This window comes from Panthera pardus, unplaced genomic scaffold (assembly GCF_024362965.1).
Source record: "Panthera pardus isolate Hobbes unplaced genomic scaffold, ASM2436296v1 HiC_scaffold_20, whole genome shotgun sequence".
NCBI lineage: Eukaryota > Metazoa > Chordata > Mammalia > Carnivora > Felidae > Panthera > Panthera pardus.
In genome coordinates this window covers 86,870,963-86,896,310 of record NW_026526766.1, presented here as the reverse complement: position 1 = coordinate 86,896,310, position 25,348 = coordinate 86,870,963, and the positions used below count along the sequence as shown (strand labels likewise).

At 51.5% G+C, this 25,348-nt stretch overlaps 3 protein-coding genes across 5 annotated transcripts in view; 1 reads left to right on the top strand and 2 right to left on the bottom strand.

Annotated features, from left to right (window-relative positions):
* Positions 1-8,745, bottom strand: part of NUP188 (nucleoporin 188) — a 53,299-nt gene extending 44,554 nt beyond the window's left edge. The window contains exon 1 of the mRNA XM_053908397.1: positions 8,670-8,745. Coding sequence (XP_053764372.1) covers positions 8,670-8,701 — 32 coding nt within the window. The 5' untranslated portion in view covers positions 8,702-8,745. The remainder of the gene's footprint in view (positions 1-8,669) is intronic.
* Positions 8,746-8,779: 34 nt separating this feature from the next.
* DOLK (dolichol kinase) lies at positions 8,780-10,888 on the top strand. The gene has a single exon (XM_019420850.2). It carries the CDS (start codon positions 9,117-9,119, stop codon positions 10,731-10,733), a length of 1,617 nt encoding a protein of 538 aa, XP_019276395.1. The 5' UTR covers positions 8,780-9,116; the 3' UTR covers positions 10,734-10,888.
* A 1,802-nt stretch (positions 10,889-12,690) lies between these two features.
* On the bottom strand, positions 12,691-23,987 carry PHYHD1 (phytanoyl-CoA dioxygenase domain containing 1). Of its 3 annotated transcripts, none has more exons than XM_053908402.1 (11): positions 23,857-23,987; positions 21,198-21,353; positions 18,303-18,378; positions 18,116-18,163; positions 17,027-17,082; positions 16,866-16,928; positions 16,191-16,212; positions 14,575-14,703; positions 14,360-14,476; positions 13,225-13,351; positions 12,691-13,122 (listed from the first exon to the last, which is right to left on the bottom strand). In XM_053908402.1, exons 1-11 carry the CDS (start codon positions 23,887-23,889, stop codon positions 13,077-13,079), a joined length of 873 nt encoding a protein of 290 aa, XP_053764377.1. In that variant the 5' UTR covers positions 23,890-23,987; the 3' UTR covers positions 12,691-13,076. The 3 variants fall into 3 exon arrangements, 2 of the variants coding, with proteins under 2 accessions (XP_053764377.1, XP_053764378.1); XR_008424365.1 differs by lacking the exon at positions 12,691-13,122 and adding an exon at positions 13,516-13,650 and having other exon boundaries at positions 13,241-13,351; XM_053908403.1 differs by lacking the exon at positions 14,575-14,703.
* Between the last annotated feature and the right edge of the window lie 1,361 nt (positions 23,988-25,348).

Sequence of the window (25,348 nt, the reverse complement as noted above, 5' to 3'; positions counted from 1 at the left end):
AGAGACTCTTATGTTTTGTTCCCCTCTCTGTTTTTGTTTTTGCCTCCCTTCCCTTATGTTCATCTGTTTTGTATCTTAAAGTCCTCATACAAGTGAAGTCATACGGTATTTGTCTTTCTCTGACTAAGGTCACTTAGCATAATACCCTCTAGTTTCATCCACGTAGTTGCAAATGGCAAGATTTCATTCTTTTTGATTGCTGAAGAATACTCCACTGGATACGCATATACACACACACCATGTCTTCTTTATCCATTCATCTATCGATGGACACTTGGGCTCTTCCATACTTTGGCTATTGTTGATAGTGCTGCTATAAACATGGGGTGCATGTGCCCCTTCGAAACAGCATACCTGTATCCCTTGGATAAATACCTAATAGTGTAACTGGTGGGTCACAGGGTAGTTCTATTTTTAATTTTTTGAAGAACCTCCATACTGTTTTCCGGAGTGGCTGCCCCAGTTTGCATTCCCACCAGCAGGGCAAAAGAGAGCCTCTTTCTCCGCATCCTCGCCAACATCTGTCGTTGCCTGAGTTGTTCATGTGAGCCATTCTGACAGGTGTCAGGTGGTATCTCATTGTGGTTTTGTTTTGATTTCTATTTCCCTGATGATGAGTGATGTTGAGCATTTTTTCATGTGTCAGTTGGCCACCTGGATGTCTTCTTTGGAGAAGTGTCTATTCATGTCTTTTGTCCATTTCTTCACTGGATTATTTGTTTTTTGGGTGTTGAGTTTGGTAAGTTCTTTATAGATTTTGGATACTAACCCTCTATCTGATATGTTGTTTGCAAATATCTTCTCCCATTCCGTCAGTTGCCTTTTAGTTTTGCTGTTTCCTCTTTTTTTTTTTTTTTTTTAAGATTTTATTTAAGGAGGGGCACCTGGGTGGCTCAGTCAGTTAAGCACCTGACTTTTGATTTCAGTTCAGGTCATGATTTCATGGTTCATAGGATGAAGTTTCACATTAGACTCCATGCTGACAGTGCGGAGCCTGCTTGGGATTCTCTCTCTCTCTCCCTCTTTTTTCTGCCTCTCCCTTACTCGCACTCTCTCTCTCTCTTAAAAGTAAATAAGGGGCGCCTGGGTGGCTCAGTCGGTTAAGCTTCCAACTCTTTTTTTTAAATGTTTATTTTTGAGAGAGAGACAGAGCACAAGCAGAGGAGGGGCAGAGAGAGAGGAAGACGCAGAATCCGAAGCAGGCTCCAGGTTCTAAGCTGCCAGCACAGAGCCTAACTTGGGGCTCAAACTCAAGAACCACGAGATCATGACCTGAGCCAAGGTCGGCTGATCAACTGACTGAGCCACCCAGGTGCCCCAAGCATCCGACTCTTGATATCAGCTCAGGTTATGACCTTATGGTTCATGAGTTCATGAGTTCAAACTCCGTGTCAGACTCCAGGCTGGCAGTGCGGGGCCTGCTTGGGATTCTCTTTCTTGCTCTCTCTCTGTTCTTCCCCCATTCAATCTCACTCTCTCTAAAATAATAAACGTTAAACAATAAAAATGAATGAATGAATGAATAAATACATACATACATACATAAGGGGTGCCTGGGTGGCTTAAACAGTTGAGCCTTCGACTCTGATTTTGGCTCAGGTCATGATTCCAGGGTCATGGGATCAAGGCCCACATCACGGCCGACAATAAGGGTGGAGCCTGCTTAAGATTCTCTCTCCCTCTCCCTGTTCATTCTCTCTCTAAAATAAATAAATAAATAAAATTTAAAAAAAATTGTCTCAGTTTTGGCTGAGCTGGCTCAGTCAGTGGAGTGTGCACTCTTGATCTCAGGGTGGTGAGTTCAAGTCCTATGTTGGGTGTAGATTACTTAAAAATAAAATCTTTTAAAAAAATTGTCTTTCAGGATTTTCCCATCAAAGAGGTTTAAAACCTAAAATTATAAATCTCCTTTCTAAGGGTTAATGCTTGTAAGAAAACTTCAGTTCTGCTGAATTAATAGACACCAACTCCCAGAGCTGCACTGTCGAATCAGTAATCATTTATCTGATGACAAGAGAGCATTACAGCATTCACTATTCAAAAACTGGCTTTGGATCAGGTCACGATCTCACAGTTCACGGGTTCCAGTCCCACATCTGGCTCTGTATTGGCAGTGTGGAGCCTGCTTGGGATTCATTCTCTCTCCCTCTCTCTCTCTGTCAAAATAAATAAACTTTGAAAAAGAAATAAAAAAATTAAAGGTCTGAGGCGCCTGGGTGGCTCAGTCGGTAAGCATCCGACTTCAGCTCAGGTCATGATCTTGCGGTTTGTGAGTTCAAGCCCTGCATCGGGCTCTGTGCTGACAGCTCAAAGCCTGGAGCCTGCTTCCTGCTTCCGATTCTGTGTCTCCCTCTCTCTCTGTTCTTCCCCCACTCACGCTCTGTCTCTCTCTCAAAAATAAATAAACATTAAAAAAAAAAAATTAAAGGTCTGAGTAGGGGCACCTGGGTGCCCAGTCAGTTAAGTAACCAACTCTTGGTTTCGGCTCAGGTCATCATCTCGAGATTCATGTGTTTGTTGGGCTCCGCACTGAAAGTGCTTGGGATTCTCTCTCTCTCCTTCTCTCGCTGCTCCTCCCCCACACACAGGTGCTATCTCTCTCTCTCTCTCTCTCAAAATAAAATTAAAAAAAAAAAAAAAAAAGATTCTCTCTCCCTTTTCCTCTGCCCCTCCCCCCTTCTCTCTCAAAAATCAAAAAACAGCATACACTTGAACTTTACATAGGATACCTTCTGATTTACACAGAATGGATTAGATACCTACTATATAACACATAGCTAACAATAGGGCTGACAGTACATCAAAATTAACGGAAAGAAATTTATCATTAATTGAAGGCATTTGTATGCCTGAGCTAATAAATCAAATCACTCTTGATCATTCATCTTCCAATTTCAAAAAGCCTGGGCATCACTGAGCTTTCATTTATCCACATTTGCTTTCAGAACTTAGGTCCCTAGCTAGAGAGGTAGCAGTGATTCCCAGAAGAAACTCCAAAGACCACTGCCCACACTATGTAGTGCCCACACTATGAAGCCCTGCTGCCAGGGCCTAGAATTCCTTGTTTTGTCAAAGTCAAGCTGGGGGTTTTGGTTACACCAAAATCTGTAGTTTTTGCTTTAAAAAAAAAAAAAAAAGATTTTATTTTTAAGTAATCTCTACACCCAACATGGGGCTCAAATTCACAACCTGGAGATCAAGAGTCACATGTTATAACAACTGAGCCAGTCAGGCACCCCTCTTTTTTTTTTCTGAGAGAGACAGACAGACAGACAATCTTAAGCAAGTTCCACTCCCAGATAAGAGCCCTCATGACCTCATGACTGTGGGATCATAACCTGAGCAGAAATTAAGAGTCAGAAGCTTAAACAACAGAGCTATCCAGGAGCCCCGCCTTTTTTTTTTTTTTTAAATAAAATGTCCCGTAAGAGTATTTCTCAACTTGTACTTGATACTCAGATCACATACAACAAAATCACCTGGGAACAACACAGCAGTACCACAGAATCCTGCTCACAACGTAGCGCTACTGTTTCTCAAAGGACAGGCATGGGAAATCTACATTTTAAAATGACCACACAAAAGAATTCCTAAATCACCACTGCTCTAGGGTATCAATTTATTTCAGAGGAGCACGTAAAAGACCGGTCAGTACAGACCCTATCTGCCTTTTATGTTTGATATATAGTATTAGCCTTTTTTTGGCGGAGAGAAGGGGGGAGAGGAAGAGTCTGTTAACTAAACAAGATTAGAGAGCACTGTCCTAGACTAAAGCAGTAACTTTTATACTTGCTACTCAAAAAAAAAAAAGTGTTCCTTTAGAAATTAAAATTTTATTGGCAAAAAAAATTTTTTTAATTGGCAAAACCACGTCACATTCCTTTTGTTACGTCAAAAATAGGGGTGCCTGGGTGACTCAGTCTGTTGAGCATCGGACTTCGGCTCAGGTCATGATCTCACGGTTGGTGAGTTAAACCCCGCATTGGGCTAGCTGCTGTCAGCATGCAGCCCACTTTGGATCCTCTGTCTCCCTCTCTCTGTCCCTCCCCTGCTCACACTCTCTCTCAAAAATAAAAACATTAAAAAAATAATAAGATGTCAAAAATAATAATGTCTACTGATATGAGTTTTTGATAAAAAGAATAGCCAACACTAAGCATTTATAGTATACAGACACTGTATGAAGCATTTAACACCCTGTCTTATTGACAACTTACTGACAACTCACTTATGAAGCTGATACTGTTATTATCCCCATTATTTCTTCAGGAAATTAAGGCCTAAGAATACTTAAATAATTTGTCTAGTGTCACAAAGCTAACATATAATAGATCCAGGGCTTGGAGCTACGGCTTGAACCCAGGTTTGCAAAATTCCAGAGTTTAATCATTACATTACATTCACTGCTTCAAGTTGCACTCAAGATTCATCCTACAACAAGCAAAGAAAGGCTGAGGAGGAGCTTTCTTTTCTACAATGGCAACACATACCCTTAATTAACACAGTCGCTGGTACAGAGGAGAGGCTCAAAAAATACATGCTGGGGGGGGAGGGGGGACAACCATGCTGATGGGGTGCCTGGCTGGCTCAGATGGTAGAGCATGTAAATCTTAGTCTCAGGGTCATGAGTTCAAGCACCACGATGGGCAGGATGGGCAGGCTTGGAGCCTATTTAAAATAATAAATAGGGGCGCCTGGGTGGCTCAGTCAGCTGAGTGTCAGACTTTGGCTCAGGTTCATGAGTTCAAGCCCAACACTGGACCCCCTGCTGTCAGTGTGGAGCTTGCTTCTGATCCTGTCCTCCTCTCTCTCTGCCCCTCCCCCTGCTTGTGCACACGGGCTCGCTCTCTCTCAAAAATAAATAAAGTATTTTAAAAAATAAAATAAAATAATAAATTCTTAGGTGAAAAAAAAAAAAAAACCCACAACATGCTCATGAATTAGTATCAAAGAAAGAATGACAGGAGTCCCTTCTCGACCTGCAATGCCTACAGTCTAAGTGGAACAGAAAAATTAGAAAACCAAAATTGTATGTAGACATGCCAAGAGAAAGGAGAATAAAGGAGAAAACGGTAGTTTATCAGGAAGGAAATCCTTGTGGAAACAAGTGTCTCTGGTTCCTTGATTCCTACACATTTTCCAGCCTACGAATAACGAAGATACAAATGAATCTAAGACCCTCATGATCCTTATTAAGTTTAGCGTTGGGAATGACAAAGGACGTTAAGCACACATTATACAATCAGCGAGAAAGTAGAAAGTAACAAAAAGCATGATCCTAACAATCAGACACTACAAAGGAATATAACCACAGAAGTAAGACAGAAAACAGTCAGGGAAGAGATCACTGGGAATTTATTCAGGAATCAATGCAAGACTTCACCTCAAATTGGAACCTTAAGGTTTAGCAGGTAATTCTCAAGACACAACAGCCATGGCCAGAACCGTGACGTCTAATCCAAAGCCTCAGGGAGACATCTTCTATACATGTTTTCAAGAAACAAAATATTCCTGGGGCATCTGGGTGGCTGAGTCGGTTAAGCGTCCCACTTCGGCTCAGGTCATGATCTCACAGTTCGTGAGTTCAAGCCCCGCATCGGGATCTATGCTGACAGCTCAGAGCCTGGAGCCTGCTTCGGATTCTGTGTCTCCCTGTCTCTCTTTCTCTGTCCCTCCCCCGTGCATGCTCGCTCTCTCTCTCTCTCTCTCTCTCTCTCTCTCAAAAATAAATAAATGTTAAAAAAAAAAAAATTCCTGAAGCCAAGACTACACTGTATGTTAACTAACTTGAGAATAATAATAAAAAGAAACAAAATATGTACTGTAGTGTCTCTCACTTATTTTCACAATAAATAAGTCTGAGCTAAATACTTGGAGGAGAAACCAAAGCACAGAAACTAAATACCTTGCCTCAAAGTTAAAGTTTTAAAAATGTACTGAGGGGCGCCTGGGTGGCTCAGTCAGTTGAGCATCAGACTCTTTATTTTGGCTCAGGTCATGATCCCAGGGTTGTGGGATCAAGCCCCATGTCAGGCTCCATGCTAAGTGCAGGGCCTGCTTAAGATTCTCGACTTCTCCCTCTGCCCTTCTCCCCTGCTCGCACTCTCTCCATCTCTAAAATAAAAAAAGTAAATAAATAAAAATAAAAAAGTTCATTGACTTTCGGCCCAATGTTCTCGCAGACAACATAGAACTCCATTCCTCAAAGAGCTGGAGTCCGTGGAAACTGGAAATTATCTTCCCTAGAGAGATCCATGTGGTTGGAAACCTCTGGGTGAAAGCTACTAGGAGGTTAGGAAGAAGAGCCTCTACGACTGAGTCCTTTTGGTAGAAAACTGAGACACAACCAACCTACTCTGACATAGTTCTTTTGAGAAACACAGTGATATTCCACAGCGATAATAAATAAGTGGCCACTGTCCCTGGATGCCCGGGCTCCACAGATGAGGTACACTCCTGTCATGTGAACTGAGATGTAAGCTTCCCAGGACAAGCTTTTCGAACCACAGTCACTGTGCTTTCTTTCTTAGCACACGCACACCGCTCAGACTTTCACGAACACACTAACCGATGAACACAAGAGATACCTTCAAATGCCAATATTCAAACTGTCTGCCAAACCCTGAGCGACCTTCCCAAAACATTCAGTGATGGGGGCGTATTACTCTATGTTTGGCTAGTGCCAGCTCCTATCAACATACGCAAAGATTCTCCTACAGGCTTCAGAGCCACCTCAATACTGCTCTGAAAAGGACTCACGTTTGGAGAAACAGGCCTAAAGGGTAAAGCAGACTGAGGCCACTTACAAGTCAGCAGGCACCAGGAAGAGAATTTAAGTTGTGTCTTAGTCCAGAGCTCCAGGCATTTCAAGCAGAAGGCTGCTGCTCAGTACAAGTCCAACTGTTGTAACGCGCTTTCCAGCAGAAAAGGGAAAGATTACTTTAACACACGCCCTGGGCAAAGCGCTGCTTAGAAACCCGAGCGTCATTCCTTCCATCTTCAGGTCTGAGTCTGGTAGGTTCCCCAGGACGACCGAAGCGTCTCTCAGGCAGACCAAACCCTCTCCTTGCCTTGTTCGCGTTCCCTGAGGAGGGGGTCTTACCTGGCAGGAGCTAAACTCTACCCAACCTCCACGACGACTGGGAAATAAAGCAAAGGAAAGGCAGGCGCCGCGACCCCACTGCTGCCAGAGCAAAGAGCTAAGGAGGAAAGGGCAAACTCATCCTCGCAAAGTTCCGAAGGAGTCACGGAAGAGCTCCGAAGGGGCTCCCGGGCGGCTCGGCTGGTGAAGCATCGGACTTCGGCTCAGGTGCTGATCTCACACAGTTCGAGAGCTCGAGCCCCGCTTCGGGTGAGCCCAGCTTCTCTCTCTCTCTGCCCCTCGCTCATTTGCACCCTCTCTCTCAAAATGAATAAGCTACTAGTAATTACACCTACACGTGTAATAATAAATATACGTACGATCATGAAGATATAGTAACTGTAATAATAATAATATACATGTACAAAAAAAGAAAGCTCCGAAGAAGAAGAAAATTTTCACTAACAGCTGAGAGGGGAAGGAAGTGATAATCCGAGAAGATGGGCAACGTTTGTAGTATTTACTGAGTGTCGAGTACATGCTCGTCGGGGTGTCGAGGATACAGCAGTACAGAAGACCCCCCCCCCCAAAAAAAAAAAGTGGGGACAGCGTGCGGGCACAGTAAGTGACAGGGATGCTGAATTTTAGGCCGGGGCATGGCAGGGCCGGCCGGAAGACGCTTCGAGCGGGAACGTGGAAGCTGGAGGTGTGGCGATCCGGTTAAGGCTTCGGAGTGGGGCCGCCTTCGCTGTGAATCCTCCCTTTACCCCTCGGCTACACTCCTCGGATCCGCGAGTCGTCTGGAAGGGACAAGGTGCCTCCCGGCCTCGAATCCAAGGAGATGACGCTTCGGAAGCGCTGGGCCCGGGTCTGGCGCTAGTCAGCAAGCGCTCTTCCAAAGTAAGAACGGCCTCCTCCTTTCTAACATTTCATCTTCGCGTCCCCAAAGTCCAGGACGGTGCCCGGGACCTCTTCAAGGGTTTGGGCCCGTCGGCTGGCGGAGTCAAGGCACCAGAAAATGAATGGATGGATGGATGGATGAAAGGCTGCGCGGAAGAAAGAGGGCAGAGACCGCAGGGAGGTGGCTCGGCGACCCCCGGAACAGACCTCGTAACGAGCACATGGAGGAACCCGGGAACGTCGCCGGAGCGGGGCACCCGAGGCTGCGGCGGGCACGGGGGTGGGTGGGGACTCCCCCGGGCGACCACGAAGCGCCCCGTCGCGCCTCGAGGGAGCGTCACGCCAGACGAGGAAGCGCGGGGCGCGGGGCGGGGGGGGGAAGGGCGGGGAGCCGAGGAACGCGCCCGTGGGGAGAGAGGAGGAAGGGAAAGCGACTGGGTGAGGAGACGCGAGGCCGGCGCTGAGGGAAGGGGGTGAGGCACCGGCCCCGTCTCGGAGAAGTCGCCTCAGATCCCCCGCGCGCGAGGACCGTCTGGACGTAACCGCCTCCCGGTCTCGGCGCCCGTCCACCTAGCCGGGCTTCGCCCCGCTACCGCGGCCACAGCTCGCCCGCAAGTCCCGCCCGGCTGCCGCTCGACTCAGACCCCGCGCCTCACAGCCACCCCCGCCGACTCGGCCCGCTCCGCACCTCACACACGGCCCGCCGGCGGCCGCCGCCATCTTCGCGCGCGCGCGCGCCCCAGCCCCGCCCCCAGACGCCTTGCCCACGTGACCGTTCGCCTCCGGCCGGGCTGTGGGCGGTGCTCTTCGTCACGTGACGGCGGGCGGGGTCAAGATGGCGACGCCCAGAGAGGTGAGGAACCTGCGGCGAGGGCCCCCGAGGCTGTAGAGAAAGCGGCCGAGTGGCAGCGTCTGTGCCCTAAGTGGGAGGCACTGGGACGTGCCTGGGCGCCAATTATCAAGCCTCAGAGAGTGGCCTGCCCCCAGTGGAGCTTCCGTCCTCGCCGCTGGAGAACGGAGAGAGGAGGTGCTGGCTGTGTGAAGCTGTCGCTGTCGGCCTGGCAGGGCTTGAAGGACCCAGAAGCCAAGACGTCGCTAGTCACCCCGGTTTCCCCGGGGCCCCAGGTCTAGAGACATGACCCGAGAGTACGCTCCCCCGGCCTCGGGGACCGGCGCTCCGCTGAGCGGGTCGGTGCTGGCAGAGGCAGCAGTAGTGTTCGCAGTGGTGCTCAGCATCCACGCAGCGGTGTGGGACCGATACTCGTGGTGTGCCGTGGCCCTCGCAGTGCAGGCCTTCTACGTCCAGTACAAGTGGGATCGGCTGCTACAGCAGGGAAGCGCTGTCTTCCAGTTCCGAATGTCTGCAAACAGCGGCCTGCTGCCGGCATCGATGGTTATGCCTTTACTCGGACTGGTCATGAAGGAGCGATGCCAGTCTGTGGGGAACACGTACTTTGAGCGCTTTGGAATTGTGGTGGCAGCCACTGGCATGGCAGTGGCCCTCTTCTCTTCAGTACTGGCGCTGGGCATCACCCGCCCAGTGCCCACCAACACTTGTGTCATCTCGGGCTTGGCTGGAGGTGTCATCATTTACATCATGAAGCACTCACTGAGTGTGGGCGAGGTGATAGAGGTCTTGGAGGTCCTGCTGATCTTCGTGTACCTCAACATGATCCTTCTGTACCTGCTGCCCCGCTGCTTTACCCCCGGGGAGGCACTGCTGGTATTGGGCGGCATCAGCTTCATGCTCAACCAGCTCATCAAACGCTCTCTGACTGTGGTGGAAAGCCAGGGTGACCCAGTGGATTTCTTCCTGCTGGTGGTGGTGGTAGGCATGGTGCTTATGGGCATCTTCTTCAGCACTCTCTTTGTCTTCATGGACTCAGGTACCTGGGCTTCCTCTGTCTTCTTCCACCTCATGACCTGTGTGCTGGGCCTTGGTGTGGTCCTGCCCTGGCTGCACCGGCTCATCCGCAAGAACCCCCTGCTCTGGCTTCTTCAATTCCTCTTCCAAACAGAGACCCGCATCTACCTCCTAGTCTACTGGTCTCTGCTGGCCACCTTAGCCTGCCTGGTGGTATTTTACCAGAATGCCAAGCGGTCGTCCTCTGAGTCCAAGAAGCACCAGGCCCCCACCATTGCCCGGAAGTATTTCCACTTCATCGTGGTGGCCACCTACATCCCAGGTATCCTCTTTGACCGGACACTGCTCTACGTAGCTGCCACTATCTGTCTGGCAGTCTTCATCTTCCTGGAGTACGTGCGCTATTTCCGCATCAAGCCCCTGGGCCACACCCTGAGGAGCCTCCTGTCCCTTTTCCTGGATGAACGAGACAGTGGACCCCTCATCCTGACACATATCTACCTGCTCCTGGGCATGTCTCTTCCCATTTGGCTGGTCCCCAGACCCTGCACACAGAAGGGTAGCTTGGGGGGAGCAAGGGCCCTGGTTCCCTACGCAGGGGTCTTGGCTGTGGGTGTGGGCGACACTGCGGCCTCCATCTTCGGCAGCACCATGGGGGAAATCCACTGGCCTGGAACCAAAAAGACTTTTGAGGGGACCGTGACCTCTATATTTGCGCAGATCATTTCTGTAGCTCTGATCTTAATCTTTGACAGTGGAGTGGACCTAAACTACAGCTATGCTTGGATTTTGGGCTCTATCAGCATCGTGTCCCTCCTGGAAGCATACACGACGCAGATAGACAATCTCCTGTTGCCTCTCTACTTGCTGATACTGCTGATGGCCTAGCTGCTGCGCAGCAGTGATGGAGGAAACAGGGACATGGGGAGGATGAGGGGTCCCCACAGCAGCCAGCCACTTGGGCACGAAGAGCCAAGGGGTGAGAAGCACATTGGATTTTTCAGTTCATTCAGATTCAAAATAAAAGTCAAAGCTCTCCTGGTTTTAGTTTTGCTGGTATTTAAAAAGAAAGTCTTTTTTTTTTTTTTTTTTTTAAGAAAACGACTCTTTTTTGTTTTTAATGTTTATTTATTTTTGAGAGAGAAAGAGACAGCACAAGCAGGGGAGGGGCAGAGAGAGAGAGGGAGACACAATCTGAAGCAGGTTCCAGGCTCCGAGCTGTCAGCACAGAGCTCGACACGGGGCTCGAACCCACCAACAGTGAGATCATGACCTGAGTCAAAGTCAGACGCTTAACCGACTGAGCCACCCAGGTGCCCCAGAAAACAAGTCTTAAAGGATAGCACAACAACACAAAGAACTTGTGTGTGCTCTAGCCGCTGCCCACCCCACCCCACCCCCCCCACCCCGCCCGCCCGCCCTACCTCACCTTGTGATCCTGGATGCTGAACGCTGTAGAGTGTAAAGGTTACCACTTCAGGTTCTGGAGTCAAACTAATCTGGTCAGAGTCCTTGGCTACACTATTTTACCCACTCTGGGCCTCAGTGCTCCTGTCTGCAAGATGGCAATAGGAAGAGCCTGCACCTCACGGGGTGCTGTGAGGAGAGATGTGTGAAGGATCCAGCCCACAGCCCGTCCATAATGAACAAATAGTAAGGGAAAGTGTCATTGTTACCCAAGGCCAGTCCTCGTCCCAGCAAAACGGCAGGCAAGCCAAGAGGTTTTATGGGCTGTACTTGGAGACCAGAGTGACCTTAGTCCCCTGCCTACATTTGGAGGAGAAGCCAAGAGGAAATAGCCAAGCACATGTGCTTTCTTCACTTGGGTCTAGGAAGCGCTGAAGGCGAGAGGTGAGATCGTCTTGTAGCAGGCCTGGAAGGGCTGGAGGAAGAGTATCGGGCCGGGGCTGACTTCCTGTTTCAGCCTGCTCCACCCTTGCCTCACAGCCTCTGCTGCCTGGCTGAGCGTTGCTGACGAAGGACGGGTTGGACGGCCCATGGTCCTTATCAGAGGGGCCCTCCTGAGACCCTCCCACACTCCAGTCATGTCCAAACCTGTGTTTCTTCTCTTGGTAAGAAACGAGAGACCGGGGACTGGCGGGGGTTACCGAGAGTTCTACTTGGGGCTCTGCTGTGGGGCCCACACCGCATGCTTACTGTCTGTGAGGGCAGAGTCCAGGCTCCCCACCACATCCCCGCGTGCCACCAGAGCCTGGCACTGTAGGGGGAACCCAGTGGACATTTGCCGCGTGGGTGAACAGTTCCCATCAGTGGGAAGATAGCACAGCGAGTTGCTCAAGGCTGGACAAGGTTCTCCCTTCTCACCCAGCCCAACAGGGAGGGGCCTGGCTGGAAGACGCGCGAACTCTGGCCCACCGAGGCCCGAAGCCAGAAGCACAGCCGTAGCAAGCTTGTGCTGAGGGCTGGGGATCCCTGCCAAGCCCTGTCCCTCAGAGGAAAGTGTTAGGACATTCCTTTGGGGCTCAAAGGAGACTTCGCAAACCCTTCCGTTCTCTCGGGCTCCCTTCTGCTTGCTAAAAGAGGCAGCAAAACGCCAGGGAAGAGCTTTGCCTCACTGACTCCCTGGGTGGCCTGGGGGAAGGGCTCTGTCCCCCCTCCCCGGGCCTCGGTTTGCCCATGAATTCAGAGCGGGGGGGCTGAAAAGTAAGGTCACAAATTCATACGGCTGCCAAGGCCAGGCAGGTAACGCAGTGGAAGACGTGGGAAGTGAGGACCACAGGCACCTCCACGGAGACGGCTCTGCCTGGGCATCTCCATGCCCAACGTTACTGACCTCGTTCAAGGAAGCTTAGAAACGTGCGCTGTTAGGTGAAACTCCAGAAGCTGTATTCAGAAGTCGCTTTTATTGAATGTCCTGCACCGTAATAATCAGAATTCCCTCTGAGAGGAGAGAACAGTGGGAAGCTGGCAGAGAAGCAGCCAGAACCCTTTCGTAGTAACAGGCTGCCTCCAGGGGGAGGTTGGGTTGGGGCAGGGGAGAGGAAGAGGAGACAGAGGTCTCCGGAAAGCCATGCGGTGCAGGCTCCCGCTGCCCGCCCGCCACCTCTCACCTGCCTGTCTGCAGGGCCGAGGGGCACAGACCCTGGCAGGGAGAAAGCACCGGAGGAGAGACTCGACTTCCCCTTCGCAGCTGGGCAGGGGGGCGAGGTGCTGCTGCTTGCCCGGCCGCGGCTTCGCCGGGACGGACCGGGTCCGGCCCCGAGAGGACGTTTAGGTATACAGGGGGGGGAAGGGGAGCTCAGCTGTTGGCTGGAGCCTGCGGAGACAGAGAGAACCTTGAGGTGCCAGAGTCACTGCTCCCGGCCTCCAGGACCTCTTCAGGAGCCTGTCCGGGGCACGCACACACCCTGCCACCTACCAGTTCTCCGGGCTCCAGACGGTGCCCAAGGCCTCCATGAGGTGGAAAGTGTAGGCATGGCGTGAGCGGTCCGAGAGGTTCTGCTCGCTCTTGTGCACCACCTCTCCGTGGATTAGGATGAGGGCCCCTGGCGGGAATGCAGCAGCAGGTCAGGAGAGGGGACAAAGGGCGCTCCTCCCTCTAGTGGCTCTGTGGCCCGTTCATCCCCATTCCCGTCCCTGAAAACTCGGGGCCCTGCAGCCTGCCCCAGGGTCGGAGGCTCCCCTGGGATCAAGTCGCTTCTGCTGTGACCTGGTGCCCTCGGCAAGCCTTGGCAAGGGTGTCCCCTTCTGTGGTGTTTGCAGGACCAGGCAGAAGCATCTGTACTGTGCCCGTCAGCTGGGACCTTGCGAGCAGATGCCGGGCTGGACGTCTCCTTTCCCTATTCTAACAGGAACAGCGGCATCTGGTCGGCATCTACTGTGTCCCACGTCATCTATACGTCATCCATCTCACGGACTTCCCCGCTTTACATTTGGGGAAACTGAGGCTCAGAGAGGTTCAGTCATTTGCCCCAAGAGACAGCCCGGAAGTTGCAGGGTCTGGATGCTAGCCTGATCTGGGAGGCCGTGCTGTTTTGGTTCGTTCCGTTTTGAAGTTTTCTTTCATTAGGTCATCTCTGCACCCACATGGGGCTCGAACTCATGACCCCAAGATCAAGAGTAGCATGCTCTTGGGACACCTGGGTGGCTCAGTCGGTTAGGCGTCCTGACTTCAGCTCAGGTCATGATCTCGCGGTCAGTGAATTTGAGCCCCGCATCAGGTTCTGTGCTGACAGCTCGGAGCCTGGAGCCTGCTTCAGATTCTGTCTCCCTCTCTCTCTGCCCCTCCCGGGCTCGCGCTCTGTCTCTCTCTGTCTCTCAAAAATGAATAAACGTTTAAAAAAAGAAAATAAAGAGTAGCACACTTTTCCAACTGAGCCAGCCCGGCATCCTGGGAGGCCTTGCTGTTAATCAGGCAACTTTGAGACTTCCCAGTACCTGTCCAGCCCGGCCTCCCATTCTGTGGCTTCACAGCCCTCAGGTGAGCTGGGTGGTCAGAGCAAGCGCAGACCCACAGGCGTGGCCCCAGAGCCTGCCGCCAGGATCCCACCTACCTCTCTGCACTGGTGTGGGCACAAAGAGGCTGTTATCCCAGGCAGGCTCAGACCCAAGGAAGCTGGTGACAGGTATCGAGCCAGCAGGGGCCCGGATCAGCCTTCTCGACACCCCACCTGCAGGTCAAGGGGGAGCCTTTAGCCTCTCTTTTTCTCCAAGTCTCTCTGCCATTGGGGTGGGATACGAGTGGGCAGGGCGAGACCGGTGTCCTTACTGGTGTGGGAGCCCGGGATGAACCAGAGGCAGCCATTCTCCAGCGTGGCATCCTCCAGTGCTATCCATATGCCCAGCAGCCGGCCCAGGGGCTCCGTGTACAGGAAGGTGGCGTCCTGGTGGGGAGTGACTGCGGCAGCACCCCCGCCCCCCCCCCCCGGGCGTGAGGAACCTGGCCCACCTCACCTTGGCCTTGTTCCCCGCTCCCTGGTGCTCTCAGAGCCCTGCAGCCCGAGCCTTCCCGTGGTCGGTTGGAATCCCAGCGCTTCCTGGCATAGAGACTGAGGGCACGAGACTTCGGCTCTCAAAACTTCAATCTCTAAACCTTGAAACGGCCTCGACAATAACCTACCTCACAGAGTCACTGGAGGATCCCACGAGAAAACGTGTGAAAAGTGCTTAGTACAGGGCCGGACGCTCTAATGGCTACAAAGCGGCTGTGATTGTTTAAATCCCAGCCAGGCAACTAAGGTCACTGTCCTTAACCAGGACAAGCATCTCCAGCCACCAGATGATCCGCTGGTGTAAGACTGGGGAGTTGGGCTCGAAAGGAGAAGAGGTGGTGTGACTGGCCCCCAGCCACATTTTAACCCCCTCTGGATGATGCTGGGCCCCAGCCAGGATGGAGGGCTGCTGAACAAAGGACTTCAGTCTGTGGGTGCTAGTCTCCCTTCCTTCCTTCCTTCCTTCCTTCCTTCCTTCCTTGGGAACTGTGTGTTTGCTGAGCACCAAACTTGAAGAGGGACTTGGACAATCCAGTGTCCAGAGCAAGGTGTCCTAATGGCAGGCACTCCAAAGCATTTGAGGGAAGGGCCACTGAAGGAAGTACGGGTGCTGAACTCAGGGAGGGCCTGCTCGCCCCTCGGGCTGAACGGTGGGGAGGAGCCGGTGGTCACAAGGAGGCTGACTTGGGCTCACGTGAGGAAGGAAAGGGCTGGCTGTGAGAGGATGAGCCCCCTGTCACTGGAGGTATTCAAGCAGAAGTAGATAATCACCCGCAAGGTAGGCCACAAAGGGTATCTGTGCATCCAGAGGGCTTTGAAATTAGATGGGCAATTTCTCTGTTAAATCAGTCCTCCAGGAGGGGCGCCTGCGTGGCTCACTCAGTTAAGCACCCAGCTTCAGCTCAGGTCATGATCTCACGGTTCATGAGGGAGAGCCCCGAGTCAGGTTCCTCGCTGCCCACGCAGAGCCTGCTTGGGAGTCTCCCTCCGCCCCTCCCCCACATACCACACACACACACACACACACACACACACACACACTCTCTCTCTCTCTCTCTCTCTCAAAATAAATAAATAAACTTAAAAGAAAAAATACAGGCTCACAGGTCTTTGCAGCCCTGCTGCCTAAAGGTCTTAGGGCCTGGGGCCCTGGGATCTGTATTTTTAACCAGGTAGGGATTGCTCAAGAACCCAGGCTCGAGAACCACTGTGCCAAGGGGCCCAGGACACCCTCCCAACCAACTATTCCACAAAGGAACCGAAGGTAGCTTCTCCTTCCTGCCCCAGGCTCTTGCCCATGGACATCTCCCCAAGCACCATCCCTCCCAACCACTAATGTCCCAGATCTCCCGCGGTGGCCTTTGCTGGGCCCCACAACCTGTTCTCCGCTTACCTTCGCCACCAAGATGGGGTTGCTACAAGAGAAAAGAAGGGCCAGTGAAGCCGGGGGCGGGGGTGGGGGTGGGGAGCAGGGGCCACTCTGAGTTTTGGGGGATGCTCTGACCCGGCCACAGGTGTTTACCTCCAAGGATTTCACACCAGCACCCAGCTATGGAGTACCCACCATGTGCCAGGCCCAGGAGGGCCGCAAAGAGAAAAACCACGCTGCCTGGCACGGTGCTCTGAGTCTGAACACACACGTGCCTACCAAGAACAAAGCCGAAGGGAAGGACAGCAAGAGTGGCCGGGGCCCAGGCCTGAGGTCAAGCCTCTCAGCCCAGCCAGGCTCAGCAATGGGTCCCTCTCTTCCCAGGGGAACACTGGAAGACTTCTTGGAGGAGGTGGCATTGAGCTGGGCCTTGAAGTTGGGAGCTGAGCATTTCAATGGCAAGAGAAGGGAGAAGAGAATCCTGGGGGTCTCCTTGCCTCCTGCCACCAGATTTTAACTGAGCACCGACAAAGTGCCAGGCGCCTTACCCAGGGGACACGGATTTTGCACGTTCTCCTCAAAACTTAGTAATTCTTCAGGGAAGCAGCTTTTTGGCCCTTCGTAAGGAGGGGCTTGATGTGAGTACTCTGCATACGTTACAGAGGGTAAACTGAGGTCTGGGGAGGACAGGGAGCTCACCTTGAAGATGTACATGCTCTGCACCACCACGGGCATCTGGAGGCCCAGACTTTTGGCTAAGGCCTGGAAGGGGGCAGAGGTCAGACTTCCAGCCTACCCTCACTCACATCTGGGCCACCCACCTGCCCACCCCCCTCACCCTCACCCTCACCCCTGCTCACCTGCACTTTGGGAGAGTGTGTGACACTCCTGAAGACTGGGTCATGGGCATGCAGAGCTGTAGGACAGAGGTGGGCTGACCGGCCAGTCCCCAGCCCCGACACGTCCCTCTGTGCCTGGTCCCAGGCACCCAGACGCAGGCCTCACTTGAACTTCTCACCCGTTTGCACGCATTAAGCTTTCTGCTTGTTTATAACCAAGGGATGGGCCCACGATGCCTGCACCTCACTCCACCCAAGACCTTACTCTTGACCTTCCAGCCATCTGGGAACCCCACTCCAGACCTGACTCAAAGGGGCCTGGAACTTGATAGGAATCTCAGTGCTGCTACTTACCCTAAGCTACTTCGAGTGACCATTTATCTCCTATAAGCCTCAGTTTCTCCTCTGTGCCGCAGATCCAGAAGACCAGCCCTGCCTCCCAGGCTACCACGAGGCTCGATGAGCGAATGCATTTGCAACGCCAGGCCAGGGCCTGGCACAGAATACCCGGACATCTCCCTCTCCGCTATTATTGTTGTTGTTACAAAGCGTGAGAGCTGAGCACACTTAATGCCACTGAATTGTATACACTAAAATGGTTATGATGGTAAATTTTATATTACATGTATTTTGCCACAATTTTTTTTTTTTTACAAAGCTCCCATGATATAACTTCAAGCTTAAAAATAAGTGGTCTGCAAAATAAATCATAATGTATGATCCCGAAAAAAAAAAAAAAAAGAGGGCCTCATAGCTTCATTTTTGGGTCTCAGAATAGGGGCCATGTCAACATGTTAGGTGCTCCTCGAGGAGGCTCCAGGAAGTGGTGGGATCCAGGAGTCCCCCCATGCCCGGGGCCTGGATCATCCCCAGGCCGGGCAGCAGACAGTTGAAGGGTCTGCATGTGCGGCTCTGGGGGCCCCTCCTCCCAGTGCTGTGGTGGCAATGTCGTGTGATTAGCGTCATAAGGCCAGAAGAGCAGGTCCAGAGGGGAGCTGCAGCCAGAAATGCCATTTGCCAGGCCACTAACTTCCTGTGAGCTTTGGGTTAGGCTCCTACATTCTTTAGGCCTCAGTTTCCCCGTTTCCTTTTCCCGGCATGCCTGCTTACCATGGCCAATCTTGTTGATGGATTTCTCGGGAGGGACCAGGAAATTTCCTGTAGCACAAGGAACAGGTAAAGACAAAAAAGCTGGAGTCCACCCTCCCCTGGGCAGCTGGCCTCAGCGCCCACCCCGCCCTGGGGGGAGATACCCCAGTGCCGCCCTTCTCACACCTCTGGGACCCCAGCTCCGAACCTTTCTCATCAAAAACGCCTTTCTCAAAGAAGAATCGAATCTTGTCGCCACTGTTCCAGAAATAGTCTCTGTTGTCCTGTGGAGAGGGGACATCAGAGGGACTGAGAGAGCATCACGGGGTCAGAGAGAAGGGGACACTCACGCTTCCTGACCCCACAGGGCTGCAGACCCCGCTGGTGCTTCTCACACTCGCCCACTGAGGCACAGACAGTGAACAGGAACCCCGGGTGCCCCGAAGCACTGTCAGAAGCCACAAGCATAAAATTTCTCAGAAACCTCTTAATTAAGTCACATGATTCCTATGCTCGATATGCTATGATTCCGAACATAGACACTGTCATCAAATAGCCTTGGGTCCCAGGTAGCCTTGGATCACCTATTTTTACCTTTCAATGCCTCAGTTTCCTCTTCTGTAAAGGGAAATAATAGAACTGACCTCCCCTGGATTGTTGGAGGCTTCAGCCTCTACAGGCTGAATCTTACAGTAGTTGAGAGCCCAGACCCTAGAGCTAGAATACATGGGTTCAAATCCCAGCTCTGCCACTGAGGTGCTGTGTGACCCCCACCACATTACTGAACCTCTCTGGGCTTAGTTTCCTCATAAAATATAGATGTTATTAAAAGTATCCCATAGGGTGTAGAGATTATGAATTGGCATACACAAAGCACTAGAACAGTCCTTGGAATATGGGAAGTGCCACATGAGTATCTGCTTTCATTATTATCGTTACTCCTGCTGCTGCTTGAGGGAAAACACTCAGCAAGGGCGTGGCTAACTGCTTGATGAATATAAACTATCGCTCATCTTTTTCTGTTTTCTTAACAGCCTCTCCTTGTTAATGTTAATATGTTTCAGATTTCTTAGCATCAGAAGGCAATGGTGCTTCAGGAAGATGCGTGATGTTTTTTTTTTTCCTTATGGTTTTAGCTACCCTTGGCTCCCATCATATAGATCTCCCTACCTTCCTAGGTGGTGGCACAAGTGGAGTTGAGGGCGCCCACCACCCTACCTGGGTTCTCCACGTGGCACAGCCCTCCCCCACCTGCCCCTGCTCCCCTCACTTGTGTACATCTGCTCTCACGCGTGCCTGTGGAGCTCTGCTGTGACTTGCCTGACCCTTTCAAGCCCTTCCCACCGAACACTATATGGGTTTTTTCCCCCAACATTCTTAAGTGTTCCGTATCAGGATCAGGGGTGAGGGAAACAAGTCAGGGAAGCATAACTGATAATAATAATATTAAAGATAATGGGGACACCTAGGTGACTCAGTTAAGCATCCGACTTTGGCTCAGGTCATAATCTCATGGTTTGTGGGTTCGAGTCCTTCGTCAGGCTCTGTGCTATTAGCTTGGGATTAGCTTGGGATTCTCTCTCTCCCATTCTCTCTGGCCCTCCCCCACACTCTAAATAAATAAATGAATAAGCTGAAAAAAATAAAGGTAATGAAGCTAATCATGCCAAAGGTTCTGCTTAACTTGTTAATTCACAAGGGAACCAGTAAGATGTTCAAAGAATTCTAAGAAGCACATACAGATAGGCAATAACAAATACTGAAATGAATTTGCAAATGGATGTGAAACGGATCGATTGGCAGGGCAATGATTCCATTCTTCTGGACCCAGTTCATACCCATTTCTGTGGACGTTATTGCCAGCTTTTTTTTAATATTTCATTTATTTTACTTTTTAAAAGTCATCTCTACATCCAACGTGGGACTTGAACTCACATGCTACCAACTGAGCCAGCCAGGCGCCCCCATTGTTATCAGTTCTATACAACTCACAGAGTTGGAAAACTGGACGGGACATTCATTGATCTTTTTTCCTTTTAATGCCCATTTCGAAGTCTTTGACAAGATCAGCGGTGAATACTGAGGGTTTACCAAGTCCCAGGAACTGTGCTGAGCTCTTTGCAAGCATTAGAAACCAAGATACATACACTTTATTCTCCCATCCCCCCCAACCCTTCACTGGTCTCTAGAACATTCTCAGAAGGCAGCTTGGAGAGCACAGGATCGGCCCCCTCACTCCTTGGAGTCTTTTGAGTGACCGGTCTCTGGACACTGGACCTCCACCTCTGCTGTCCCCATCTACATGGCTGGGGTGTGGCCGAATGAAACCTACTATTTGGAGGAAACTATCATTCTGTAACCCTTTGCCCTTCTCAAGTGCCCCAGCCCCACTCCCTGGGTGGCAAGTCTCCCGGCCGTTGTAATTCCCCATATGTCCACCAGATGGCAGGAGCTCCTCAGCGTGAACGAGCCCCGTTAATGGGCCCAGACCACAGCTTTGGCTTGAAGGCCACACTACAGGCAGGCTCCCGAAGGGTTAAGCAAACTGTGCGGGAGAACCCCTGAGTCTCAACTTACCCATCTCAAACTGCATTGAGTCCTATTAAGTCACAAGGGGTGGTGGGTGAAGAAGCTGGGTTTCTAGTCTCACTGGGGGGATAAGGCTTACACAAGATAGGTCCATCAGAATCGCTTGGCTCCTTCTGGGTTGCTGGCCCCAAAGGAGGCCCTTGTGGCGGGAGAACTCCCGAGGAAGTACAGCAGAGCAGTGACCAGCAAGGACGTGGTATCAGGCAGATCTGTGTTCGAATCCTCACTCATGAATTTCTAACAACATGGTTTGGGGCAAGTGAGCCAACCCTCATTTTCCCCACCTGTCAAATGGGGGTAATAATACCAACCTTATAAATCCAGAGTGAGAAGCGAAGGAAATACGTACGAAAGGCACTTAGCCCGGCACGGGAAGGGCTCAGGGCCTGATTTGTTGTCAGAACAAGCCCGTGGGCCTTGGGGCCCTCCCTTCCACACTGCTGCTGGCTGAGGACTGAGCCCCACGTCAAAGACCAGATCCTGTGCCCACAGATCCGATGCCCCAGACACCTACCAGGACCTTCAGCTGCTCGTCCTGGGTGGAAAATATCGTGCGGGAGTGGAGAGGGACATCCATGTTGGCCACTAGCTCGCCAATCCTCTGTTGCATGACTACACATTCATCCGCTGACAAAAATCCTTCCAGCACCAGGAAGCCATCCTCCTGAAACTGAAGGCAGGAAGGAAATTCAAGCTTCTCCCTGCCCTCAAACGCTCTTTCTCTCTTTCTTTCTTTCTTTTTTTCTTTCTTTCTTTCTTTCTTTCTTTTTGAATGTTTATTTTTGAGAGAGAGAGTGTGAGTGGGGCAAGGGGTAGAGAGAGAGGGAGACACAGAATCCGAAGCGGGCTCCAGGCTCCGAGCTGTCAGCACAGAGCCCGATGTGGGGCTCGAACCCGCGAAGGGTGAGATCGTGACCTGAGCTGAAGTCAGACGCTTAGCCGACTGAGCCACCCATGTGCCCCCAAACGCTCTTTATGAGGACTGGCTTGGCCCCCTCCCTCAAACCCAAAGCTGTCTGAAGGCAGGACCTAGTGTCCCGTTCGTGGCTCTGTTTCCCCATCCCCCGACCCCACCCTGGAGCCATGGGGTCTGAAATCCAGGGAGGAACAACCAGCATTGGTTGCTTGAATGAAGGAAGGAGGAAGGGGAGGTGTCCCTATCCTTCCTCCACCAATGGGCTTGGACCAACCTCATTCATTCATTCATTCAACTGAAATTTACTGAGCATCTATCTACCACGTACCAGACACGGTTTTAAAAGCTGGAGGTACAGTAATGAGCAAGCCAGCCACAGTGCCCGCTGTCCTGGACCTTACAGTCTACCGAAGGAGGCTGATGTCAGACAAACCAGCATGCAGGGGGATGTGCTGTCACAAACAGCTGCGTGCAAGGAGGGAGAGGCCAGATTCAAGAGCTGAAGGCAGAAAGTGTCTCATGGAAACCAGATGGGGGGGGGGGGGGAGGGGGACAGAGCAGGGCAGCAGCTCTGAGAAGGTGGCATTTAAAGGGCACCAGCAGGTAATGGGAGTTGGAGAAACAAGGATGAACATCCCAGACTGAGGGAGCAGGATGTGTGAAGCCCCTGTTGGAGCAAAGTGAGGGCGGGAACAGAAGGGACACAGGAGGGAGGTGGGGGCCAGGGCAGGCAAGGAGGTGGGCTTTGTCCTGAATGCAGTGGGCAGCCAGGGGGCAGTTAAAACAGCTAGCTTATTCAGATTTGCCTCCAGACCTCTGGTCCTGTGGAAGTCACCCCTTGAGCCCACTGTGAAGGATCTGATTCCCAGTCACTGACTTCCCCATTCCCTCCCTCACATCCCCCAAGGATGTCCGGTTCTGGTTCTGGCTTCCACGTGTGGGACACTGGGACATTTATGACCACTCACCATGGGCCCTCTTGTCTCTAGGCAGCTCTACGTGACAGACGCTTAACGCCCCCCATCAGTATCGAGCTGAACATTTCCTCCTTGGGAACTGGGTCATCCACAGCAAACTGTGCGTCCCTGTGACCCAGCAGATACACTTGGTCTAGAACTTCTTGAGATAGGAAGATGGGGGCTAAGCAGATAGGGGAGCAAAGATGTTTCTATGGGGGTATCCACTGAGGCTTGTGTAACGAGAGCAATAAACCAGAAACAACCTAAATGCTCAGCACAGGGAGGTTCATTCAACAAAGTATGTTTTATCTGTCTGGAACACAACACAACTGACAAAAATCATGTGACAGAAAAATATTTACTGACATGGGCATATGTTCCTGATAGACTGTGAGACGGAAAAAAAAAAAAAAAAAGGTGAATGCAAATTAGTATTTTAGCCCTTGTGAGATCTTGGGTGAGTGTTTTCCCCTCTTTGGCCGGCAGACCGTCAAATCCAGTGGTGCCCCTTCTATAAAACATAGCAGTAGCTATTATAATGGACTTTTAAAGATTCTAGGGCTGTATAGCAAAATATTAAGTCTCCACATAGGAAATTACAGGTGGTTTTTCATTTTCTTCTTTGAGCTTTTTGGTATCTTCCGGCCTTTTTCTCGTAATCAGGAACAAACAAGGGTCACGATTTTTAAGCCTGGGTCACTCTTATTCTCAAGGGTTAGCCTTTTGTGTTTGACACTGTGCAAATGCAGGGGAGGGGGGAGGGGGATGACCCCACCCCCACGTGGGGCCCTGACTCTGCCATTCTGCCCCAGGCTTCCTTGGCTCTTGGGCCCTTCTTCCTTGTTTCTCAGGGCCCAGGCCTGGCCTGGCCTGGCTGATCTTTATTCCTTTTTTTTTTTTTTTTAATTTATTTTTATTTTTTAATATAATTTATTGTCAAGTTAGCTAACATACCTTGTGTGCAGTGTGCTTCTTGGTTTCAGGGGTAGTTTCCCATGATGCACCGCTTACATAAAACATCCTGTGCTCATCACCCAACAAGGGCTGATCTTTATTCTTTATTCTGGTTTTGGTCACACATACACATTCCCACCACACCCCTGTCCTGCGGCCCTGACGCCCCCGGCTGTGTGTGCAGAAGTTAAAGGTCCTGGTTGGAAACTGACCACTCTGGGTTTCGGTTTCCTCTTCTGAAAAATGGCAGAGGGTAGGATTGAGTTCCCAGGGTCTACGACAGTTCCAGAGGCGCCCCCAACACTTACTTGACCCTCTCGGACCCCCACCCTGCAGGCCCCTACCTTCTGGAGCTGCGAGGAGCTCAGGCAGGCCATGAGGATGAGGCAGGTTCCTTTGGGTGCTGCGCCGTGCCCCGGGCTGGAGAAGAAAAGTACACAAGTCCAGAGGTTAGAGGGCAGTGAAGGTGGGGCAAGGAAAGGAGAAGGGGGCGGGGACAGTAGCTGGAGCCCTGGGAGGCCTCGGAGGATTTAACTCTTGCCTACCTAAAGGAAACCTAATCCCAGCTCTCCTCCCCCAAGTACACACAGGCCTGCCTGGACCCCCGCGCCCCCCCCCCCGCCCCGCCCCGACTTCTGTGCCCGGTTGGGGCCCTTGCCTCTGACCCAGCTCAATACCCTGGGTCCATCCTCCCAGTTAATCCAGGATTAGCCCTTTTCAATTTCCTTCATGGTTTTTAACAGCTCCCTCCCAGGTTCTTTCCAGAAACCACCCTACTGTGACTGCTTACCAGGTGCCTAGAAATTGTATTCCAGGAGTGTCAGGGCAAAGAAAGAAGCTGGGTAGGCAGGAGGACCCCTGAGTCGCAGACCAGGCACCACCACTCACTATGACCTCTGATGAATGTCAGCCCCTCTCTAGACTTCACGTAAGGATTAGAAAGTCCTCAGGCTACCAGCATCAATATGGGGTGGGGTGGGGGTGCAGGGTGGGCCTGGGGGATCTGCACGTCAGACTGGTCAGATTGGGCCAAGTGGCTTTACTTTCCAAAGGTGGAAAAGGTCCTCAGAGAATTATCTGGGCCCCTCCCGGCTCTGATGCTCTGAAATTCTCCCAGTCTTGGGAGGATTAAAGGAGGGGGTAGGGGTCAGCCTATGGCTCAGAGGAGGATAGCAGATAAAAGGCAATCTCAGCAGAAGGGGCTAGGGGCTCCTGGCTGGCTCAGTTCAAAGAGCTTGCAACTCTCCATCCCTGGACTCTTGATCTCTGGGGTGTGAGTTCAAGCCCCACACTGGGTGCAGAGATCACTTAAATAAACATTTTTTTTTTTTAACGTTTATTCATTTTTGAGAGACAGAGCATGAGCCGGGGAGGGGCAGAGAGGAGACACAGAATCCGAAGCAGGCTCCAGGCTCTGAGCTGTCAGCACAGAGCCCAACACGGGGCTCAAACTCACGAACCTGAAGATCATGACCTGAGCCAAAGTGGGATGCTTAAACGACTGAGCCGCCCAGGCGCCCCTAAATAAACCATTCTCAGAAAAAGAAAAGGGGGGGAGGGGGCTATGGAGTGGGGGGCTGTGTCTTCAGAATGAGGAAGGGAAAAGCTCTAGGTTCCTCTTCCCCACCCCCCAGGCCGAAGATGTTTGGCGTCTCAAGTCTGGCTGGCATTGTGGAGACCAGCCGTCAGAACAAGAACAGCACCCACCAGACCTGCTCAGCAGCTAATGGGGCCATTCTGGCTGCAGCTTCTGAAAACTGGCCGCTGGACTTCCCTGAAATGACGTTTTCCTGAATGGTAAAGGGACAGACTGTCTTGGCGGTGAGCATGGGGACA